The sequence below is a fragment of the Manduca sexta genome, chromosome 24, assembly GCF_014839805.1.
Source record: "Manduca sexta isolate Smith_Timp_Sample1 chromosome 24, JHU_Msex_v1.0, whole genome shotgun sequence".
NCBI lineage: Eukaryota > Metazoa > Arthropoda > Insecta > Lepidoptera > Sphingidae > Manduca > Manduca sexta.
This window is the reverse complement of record NC_051138.1, coordinates 9,434,811-9,444,891: the sequence shown is the minus strand read 5'-3', so window position 1 is coordinate 9,444,891 and position 10,081 is coordinate 9,434,811. Positions and strand designations below refer to the sequence as shown.

Genomic DNA, 10,081 nt, shown 5'->3' with positions numbered 1-10,081 from the left:
TGTAGCATTTGTGCTGCTTCAGGTCATAGCCAACCGGTCTACCAAATTCGTTTAAATCCGATTACCAATTTCTACGTATACATTTTACAAGCAGAAACACATTTTCACAAACTTTCGCATTTATATTACTGAGATTCGGAATTACACGTCTAGCTTCTTTAATATCACAAAATATAACAGAATTAACGCATATATTAATCACTTAACTAATCCACATAATGCTATAGGAGTAGACATTTCTATTGGCCTTAATACACAATTGTGCATAGAATGAGTTTAGTAGTACAATACCCTGTGAAATATGTAGCGCATACGACAGGAAATCCTGTACTCACATTTTAAGTCACCGCAAATTAATTGTTCTATTCCAATATTATGCATTCATACTGCAATTGTAATTATAAGACAAAATCCCCTTGCATATAATATAGTACTAAATACTAGTAACTTTGATCTGGTGTTTGTATGTTTTCAAGAGTCGCATTTTCGATTACGCACTATTCAATTTCAAGCTTTGATTTTCTACATACCAACAAAGTTGGAATGGAATATGTATTTACAGTAAAGGTAGCTGAATTACCAGCTGAATGTCTTTACCAACGCTAGTCTGCCAAATACCTGTAGGCAATAAGCATGTAAAGATGCGAATCGATTGGTAACGTCATATTAGATTCAAAGTTATTAACTTATGTATGTGAGGTAAATCTATATTATTTGTTAATGGCATATATTCATAATACAGTACTTTTACAGATGATAAGAGACTGACAAAAAGATGTATTTTGAAGCGACTGTGGATGGAAGAGCAGGTAAGGGTGACCGCAACGAACCTTCGAAGATCAGATGCCTGATATTCTTGGTAAATGTTAGGTCAAAAGTATACTGAACTGGCAGGAATTCATGAGAAGATAGATAAAAATTGAGAAAGCAAAAGTAGTGTAGCAGAATAGAGCAAAGTTAAAACCCAAAGTCCTTGCCTTCCTCTATGGGATAGTAGCCTGATGCCAGGTATTTATTTATATAAAACAGTGCCTTTTATACAATATTTAATATAAACCTATGACTTATGCAATATAATTATTTAATGTGTATTGGAAAAAATAAGTAGACGTATTTCCAATTCTATATTATATTTTTAATTATATGTAAATGACTTACATTTTGTATACCCACCTAATTATGAAATCTTCATAAAATAATTAAACGAAAAAACTAGGTATTCCCTAAAATTTTAAGATATCACTGATTTACAAAATATAATAGACGAACCAATAAAATTCGAAGTATGTTTTTGCAATACAACACAATAAAATAACCAAAAAATAGATGGTGGGACTTGTTAGGAACTGGGTTTTCTGCGGTTATAATTTTTATAACAAGGCAATAAAATTTTATATAATTTAAAGCACTAGGTATTATGTATGTGATCGAAATCGCTACTGATTATGTTAACTTCACGAAAATTTTCTTTTAACATTGATCTTATATTATCGCTATACATTGTTAAGTACTGCTACAACATGCTAAGATTCACTACTGACCATCTTTAATAATGATTGGTAACACAGCTGGCGAAGTTCAGAAAATGCATTCTTTGTATTATTTAAAAAAAATGGGAACTTCAAAAGTTATTCGTTTATGTCATACCATACACGACCAACAAAAATATAATTGTATTTTTTGTTATTTCCTTCGTAAGATTAGTGTATATAACTCGAATTACTTCACACCCGAATGATTATGTAATTATGGCGCAATTACTACAAGTCCTTTAATTTTTGTTGCTTACAATAACCACAATTCTATCAAAGAGAGCGTTTTGATAGAATATGTGTGTATATAATTTCTTAAAGTCAGCAAAACGGACGCTATCACGTTATATAATTTCCAATTTCATTTTCACCCTTTATTTGCAGTGGTGCAAGTCGAGCTAAAGTTCAACGTTTGACATTTAAATTGAAGTGTATAACGAGCATGTCAGATAATAAGTTTTCATTTCTTGAAATAGTTGCTAAAATTACTTTTGATATTACAGACTTGGGGATTTCTTAGTTATTTTTGTTAACTTGGTATCAAAAAGTTTAGTTACTATAATATTCAGCCAGAGATAAATCATGGTCATGGCTTTATATACTTAATATCAAGATTTATATACAAAATGAAAAGGCCTATCCATCAAAACCTTACATACTTATTTAGTGTGTATTTTTTCGAATCAAGAACAGATTGAATACTTTAACTCGAGCGGTGTCGCAAGTATAAAAATCAGTCGGAAATTATCTATATATGACCCAAAATTTATTTAAATATATTGCAGTTCATTCATATCCACAAATTTTCGTATTTATGGAAGTGCTCGCTTCTACACGGGCGTCGGTGTCGCTCGTTCGTTATAAAAGTATTTGAACACGCATTTAAATTAATACGTGACGTAATTATCGCGGTCAAGAAATCTTGCCATGTACCATGTAACACTTTCTATATAAATTACTTCTACAGGAAAGTAGGGCCCGTTACACAGAACAGTTGGGTTCTTTACACAGAAAAGTACGTATGTAAATACAAGTTTTATGATATTGTAATTTATGATTGTATTTTTAACTTTGTGAATGAAAGTCTTTGTTTCGGTGTTAGTTGAAAAATATCAAGATTAAATTGAATTGAAATATGAATGCTAAAGTGTATTACAATGACGTAAAACACTCGCCTCATAGAGTTAATATACTTTTACTGCTATAGAACGTGTACCGAAGCCGATAATTCATAAACGAAATAAGTAACAAAACCTATCTGCACTTGTGTGTAGACTAAACATACATGTTATTATACGTCTATCGGTTAATAAAAGAATGAGCAACACCACCTTATCTTGAGACTAAATGCTATCACTGACTGATGTCGCTGAACTGGTTTCTCGGTTCAACTTTCATTTTCACACAGGGCACTTCATTTGGAAATTGTTATTGTATGAATCCCTTACAAAAATAAAATTTCTGTCTGAATATCTGACAATCATTTGTAAATTCTGACTTATATTACTTATTAAACTCAATATCAAGTATAACAAAAGAAAAACCGAATCCAAGAACCTACTACGATCCAATAAATAATTAAACTTTATATACCGTTTAATAAGAAATTATTAAAACACAAACAGTGTAATCTTCTTTCCAATTTGTTTTGTTTTTATGTACAACTCAATATATCTGTCGATCTCAATATAACTGTTTCGGTAATTTGTCGGTACAAAGTGACAAACATACAAGCTAAACTTAACTATTTTTACATTATAAACATATACTTCAATATCTTTTAAACGCTGTTGTGTTATGCGTGCTATAAGATTATATTTGAGAAGTTTTATAATACTCACAAACAACAGGTTTTATATATTACCTCCGAATGCAGATGAATGGAAAAATTATAGATTATTTTATATGGGGAATGGCTCTACGAGTATCTACAATAATAGATTATATAACGCGTTTCTTATAGAAAGTGCCATAACTATGCGTTTCGTTATACTTGCGTGATGGAATTTTTTTGAATTTTGGTGGTAAATACCTACATTTTATATTTTCTATAACGTTGCAGAGCATAAGGTCTAACGTGCTTAGGTTGAATACCTATAAATGCAATAAAACAGCAGAACCCGATGTTTCTGTACTTTAAAAGAAAACTAAACACAAATCAACGATTTTTAAGATTTCTTCCCTTTGTCTGTTCGCACATCTCCGTAATTTTTTAACAGATTTTCATGTATTTTTGACATATCGACGGAGTATAATTGGAAGCAGAATATAGGATTTGTTGCATTAAATTAAAATATCGTAAAGTTATCGTCATTTCAAGTTTTTTGAAGTTTACTTTGAAACTTTTTGACTCAGATAGTTCGAAGTTTACGCAGACGACTTTGTGGGCACACTTTTATAATACCTAACCATTTGTTGGCTATTTGCCAAGTACAAAAAAAAATATGGCATCATTTGATTTTTGAATAAATCAATTTCTATACGTCGTATGCCTGACGAATTTTGGTCCAAGATCGCTACCTTATGGAGCCCTGACACTGCTCGTAGGCGTCGCGGCAGACCAAAGAAGAGATGGCGGGATGAACTGGATTCATTTAAAAATAACTGATTCACTATAGCGCAGGATCGTGATTCATGGAAGGATCTTGGGGAGGCCTTTGCCCAACATTGGGACATTATAGGCTGATATGATACAATTTCTATAGGGAAATTTGGGGAAAGTCTAATAAGATAATTACAATCCGAGATGCATCGTAATTCACTTCCTACCAACATTTTTATATTTGAATATTCTTACAAAATGAAAGATGGACTTCAATTCATTGATTTAAAACTTAGATTTGTCAAAATATGGATATCCCATTCCATTCATAAACATAAAACATTACTTAGGTAAATGATATTTCTTTGAAGCAGATTATAAGGGAAATCAAATGAATAGTTCAATTTAAATCGACGGTACATCCTGTACCAACAGCAAAAAGAATTCACTTAACAACTTTTATATGGCGTCTGAACTTATTCAGTGCGTTAGATAAAAAAAATCATGAAACACGACTGTCTGAGATTCACTTTCATTTTACGTGCAAACTACGACTTGCAAAAAGACAATACTACATAATTTCGCACTGAGCCGTGTGAGAAAGTAGCACATAGCACTTGAAGTTGCATGAGAAAATATTTTTGTCTAGTACAGTAATGAGTTGCACATAATGAGACCCTAGAATATTTTTAATCTTAATGATTCTGCTGTTAAATTTTTAAAACGGCTACATAATTTCCGAAAACAGCTATGTGAATTTAAAATCAGTCATACACATAATCATAAATGTTCCGCGCTTGTAGAATCTGTGAACAAATATACGTTGTCATGACAACGGAAACCTCATGCGTCAACAAAGTCAAAATATATAGCGTGATGTTTTTTTAACCGACTTCAAAAAAAAGAAGAGGTTAACAATTCGACGTGTTGTTGTTCGAATGTTTTTTTTTTGTATGTTTGTTACCTCAGAACTCGCTCATTTATGGAGCGATTTGGAATATTCTTTTTTTTTTTGAACGTATATACTTCCAGATTGGTCCCATAGAATTATTTTCGAAATCGCTTTTTTAGTTTCAAAATTTTGGTTTTAAAACTATTGTGTGCTTTTGCTTCCCCTGTTACACATAGCTGGTCAAATGTAGGTGTTTTACACTCCCTGTACCGAAAAAAGAGGTAAGGAAAAGGTAAAACACTATACATCTGCTTGGTATTACATCTTTCACTGTGTATATTTGTTAGTAGTAAACGCATACCTATTCCTTTTGATTAATTTTAAAGAAATTTAGCTCATAAATGGACTATGCAATTAAAATCTAACTTAACTAGCAATTTTAATTAGGCACCGACTCCAAAATTGGTATCCAGTATATACACGTACCTGTTATTTGAAATTATTTTTTTGGCTTTGAGTGGTTTTTGAAGGCGGTTTAATTTATTGTTAAAATTATTTTGCATCTATATAATATAATATGCCGTTTCAATTAGCATAATACGATTTTCTACCTTCAGTGTAAAATTGTCGGTATTACTGTGTACTTACAATGAACATGTTGACTACGATACTTTTAACGAACCATGATTAGTTATGACGCCCATTGGTTATGTCGAGTTAGTGTTAAACATTGAAGAATTATTTCAGAATGAATTAGTCTTAGAGATTAGAAAAGGTTTAGTAGCGATTTAAAAACTTAAAGTTAATAAACATTTTCTTTAAAAAAATCTTTAATATATCGTTGTTACAACTTATTTAGTAGAGATCTTGTAGTTAACACTAGTTTTAGGATATTGTATTAAAATACTCACGAATTTTAAGAGCAATGCTAATATATATGAAACATTAACCCACGATTATATATGTAACTTAGTATCGTTTAATTGAAGACCTAAAGACGCTAGGTCATCGTCAAGTCATAAAAATATAAATTGTGTAAAATAAATAAAAGAACGTAATTTTATATTAATTTATTAAGTCGTTAAATATAATTAAAATAATTTTTGCGTCGTCTACCTTTCACAAATATATTAAGTTCGCGAGAGGCAGACGAAGTGAGGGTTTCCTTTGAAGCCCCGTCAAATAAATACTTAAATTAATACACAAATTAAATGCAATTGTCATGTCTGTTATGTCTAGTCTTTGAGGTAGCCAAAGTTTAACTTTTATAAATCTGAGCTTGGCATTATCTAACCTTCTGTGCAGCCAAATTCGAGTCAATGTATAATAAATTAGTCAGAGATGGTGGCTTCGTTATCAGATCTTGCCCATGGGGAGAGAAGGGGTCCAGAGGCTGGCCAGGGAGCAGGCACAACTGGAGCAGGCAGCACATCAGTTCGAGGGTGCAGCACTAGAGGAGATGACGTCGCCGCAAACAACCGTGAGACAGCCTATAAAATTAAATTAAAGACATACAAAATATGGGTATTTATTTGAATCACCTACTGGTATTTTATATCTTAGATGGTACAGCTTAGTGTGAAGATAAATATATGACGTAGGTATTATATATGAGATTCAGCACTCAGCTTCTTCTATGCTTTTCTTAGATTAAAATTCGTACAATAACTAGGTATATTTTGGAAGTAAAAAGTACGTAAGTACTCTCCAGATCACAACTAATATATAGATAGACCAATAGGTCAATATACATATAGATATTTATTGGTAAGTTATTGTGTGGACAATATCATATTTACATTACATGTAAGGATATATAATAACGGAATGATTGATGATCGAATCGTTTAAGTTCCGGGTTTTAAGCGGAGTATATTTAATTTCAAGGTATTACTTAGAAAGGTAACTTAGAGCTACGGAAATGCAGTTTAATTCAAGTACCATGTGCTTTCAAGTGCATAAAAAGTATTAACTTTCTCTTTACATAAAGACTAATTATTAAATATACATGCATATTTATATGACAACTAAATAAGTTAGAAAGTAACCGTTGGCTATATGTACATCTGAGTAAGCTGGATGAGTTATGTGTGAATTAGCATATTTTAACTGCCTGCTAGTGTCGGCTCCATAATGGATACATATTTTACGTGGAATTATACGGAATAGCATAACCAAGTCGATTTTTACTTGCAATTACCATTTTAAACATATTTCAGTCACTTTAACAGATTTTATGTGCTGGTAGAGATCGTTGTTTTAAAGAAAGTTATGTAAGAGGTTAAATGTGTCGAAATTTGGTATTTCTGCATAAAAAATCTGTACTCTATGTTGGGGTAGTACGTATTGTGCTTTATGTTCTGTGAACATCTTTTAGCTCGATTATCAGACGTTGTCATCATTTGCAAGCTAAGCTTTCATAGAAATTAATTCAATGAGGTTAAACTAAAAAAAACTCCATACTAAACAGTCGTGTAGCATGGACTTATAGAATGACTGATTTCTCTAAGAATTAATTCAATTATTATGTGATAAGCTTGCCCCCTATCACATCATGGGATGAAATACTCACACTTGGTGAAAATTGGGTGTTTTAGTTGGAACTCTGTCTACCACTTCGGAGATAAAGGCGTGATGTGTATTTGAGTAATCCAATTAAGTACTTTTAGCTAAGTAACTATTGTGTGTGTTAAATAACGACGTAAATTAATGTTATAATCCTACAAATTAAAGTTCTTTTCCACATTTATTGATTACCACCTGACCTCAGTCAAATGGAAATAGAAATTTTAACAAATCACCATCAATTTGCTGTATTATTCAGGATTATTTTTGGTTTTATTCCTTTAGGTTCAATCAATAGTTTTGGTTATAGTTACCTGACTGACTGCGACGATCAAGAGAACCACTCCAATAGCCAGGTTCTTGACGGATATCACAGCCAGGGCCATGAGCAGCGTCGATATGACGCCCAGGGTGAACATCACCGGTAGGAAAATGAAGGACAGGCGTTTGAGCGCATTGTGACCGAACGTACGGCCGACGTCCGTCTCTGAAAACATTTTGATAATATATTTATTATACATACATTCTTACATGTATAATATGCACAAAAATATTCACAAATACAATTAGAATGGTTTAGTTATATAGTATTCCAGGATAATGTTTAAATCTTGTTGAAAAATAATAGTACTAACACTTTTTTAATATTTACGGTATTCAATATAAGTTATTTTAAGTTTTAAAGGCATTCATAATTAATTATGGATAGATCATCACAAATTACTCAAATTAAAAGCCAATATTATGCTCATTAAGGGACAATTAATAAATCTTTATTTCATATGTTTACAAATTTCGCTAAGTAACAGAAATTGAAGAATTTATTTATTGTTAAAATTAAAATCAATTGACAGGCTCTCAAGTATGTTGAGTAAAAAATACGATGCCTTTTTACAGAAGTTTTAGCTCAGAGCAATCCTGACAGTCAGACGAGGAGGCAAAGCCAGCCTAGAACTTATAGATTTGCAGCTCTGGCACACGTAGTTTTGAACGCAGCTCAGTTTTTCTTTGTTACAAGCCTTGAGAGCAGAATTTTGTAAGATTTTTAATTAATCAAGGTTGTATAGGGAGTGTTAAAATTATGTTAATTTACGGTCCTAGTATTTTTTACTGTCCTTTCCACTAAAGATTTTGATTTATCTAACACATATAAATCTTAGATCTACTATACCTTTGCTCAAATCGCCAAAACTGACTTGATCATCACACTTCACAACCGTGAGAAAAACGACCACATAGGCCAAACTTAACACTGTGAATTTGTTACACATTTTTTCGTTGTGCTGCCGATGATTTGCTGATGCCTGCTTGGTAATGACTGATGGGTTCTTTGCTCGCCTGCCAGGATATAAAGTGTCATCCGAAGACAATAGTCGGCGGGACCAAAAAGTCGCGACAAAAAGAAAGTGCAGGACAACGTGACCGATTGGTAGAAATGTTCGTCCTCGATACCAGAGTCCGCTAAAGGACTGTATAGAAAGAATCATTAACGGAATAATGTGCTTATGATTCCCGGTGGACAGTAATTGATCGCTATCGACGCAAATTAGTCGAAAGTGATATGATGTACTATGTCGTGACGGGCTGGTGTAGATGGATTTTGGATATAGTCGGTATCTCTGTATTCCATGTAACGTATCATCATATAATTCAATACAGAAAGCATTAACAATTCGCAATGTAATGGTTTTTTTTCTTTGATAATATTACAATAATATGTAAAGCTAATTTATTCGATTATAAATTGCAGTTGCTTAACGTTACTCTAGTATATACTTTTAAAAACCAATCACGTGTAGTATTACAATTAATTTTAAGTATACATGTTTTGTAATTATAACGTACGTATATATATATATATATATTGATTCACATAAGAATACATTACAAATACACGCAATTATATAGAAGAAAACTTGCGTTCAACATGTGATTCGACGATAAATCTTCAGCGGACACGTCGTGATGTCCATTTATTTAGTTTTGCTTTCAGATATATAATTGCTTCGAGTCATGTGAGAGTAATTAGTGAAATTATGATTTGCGTGTGTATCGTATATCATTAATCGGCTTATTAACAGTTGCGGCACGTATGACGTGGAGAAACTCGATCAAATTGTTGTAGAGCCGAGGCGCGTGCGCCGTGTCCGTGACCGCGCGTATGCTAATGATACACTTTGTTTGGCAATATGGGCCATTTCCTGTCAACACGGAATGCCGAAAAACATTGTCATGACAACACCGTGTTTGGTGTGGACCTAGAATATGAAACATAGTCTAGATCGATTTCTTTAAATCTTTTCACATTCTTACATAACTATATAGGCTTGATATATATTTTTCCTGTTTCTTTTTGGATTGTAGCCAGAAAAACACTTTAATGAAAGTCGATTAGCATTATTTATTATTTAATTTCTTGTGGTTGTTAACAATAACTTGCTTTTAATAAAACGTTTCAGGTAAGAATAAACTTTGATAGAGTAAATTGTTTTGGACTTGCAGACGATGTTAAACTATTTTTTTAACAATCTTACTTTCAGTGTACGTGTA

General features: G+C 32.2%; 1 protein-coding gene across 1 annotated transcript; it reads right to left on the bottom strand.

The window, feature by feature from the left end:
* Window positions 1-5,837: 5,837 nt before the first annotated feature.
* LOC115450913 (protein apnoia) lies at window positions 5,838-8,870 on the bottom strand. The gene is made up of 3 exons (XM_030179079.2): window positions 8,703-8,870; window positions 7,846-8,018; window positions 5,838-6,456 (listed from the first exon to the last, which is right to left on the bottom strand). The coding sequence occupies exons 1-3, from the start codon at window positions 8,800-8,802 to the stop codon at window positions 6,298-6,300; spliced, it is 432 nt and encodes a 143-aa protein (XP_030034939.1). The 5' UTR covers window positions 8,803-8,870; the 3' UTR covers window positions 5,838-6,297.
* Between the last annotated feature and the right edge of the window lie 1,211 nt (window positions 8,871-10,081).

Excerpts from the sequence above, each read along its gene's own strand:
- LOC115450913 (XM_030179079.2), bottom strand. The coding sequence starts at position 8,802 with ATGTGTAACAAATTCACAGTGTTAAGTTTGGCCTATGTGGTCGTTTTT. Across the intron at positions 8,019-8,702 it reads TTTTGGCGATTTGAGCAAAG|AGACGGACGTCGGCCGTACG; the intron begins GTATAGTAGATC and ends AAATGTTTTCAG. Across the intron at positions 6,457-7,845 it reads TGATCGTCGCAGTCAGTCAG|GCTGTCTCACGGTTGTTTGC; the intron begins GTAACTATAACC and ends TTAATTTTATAG.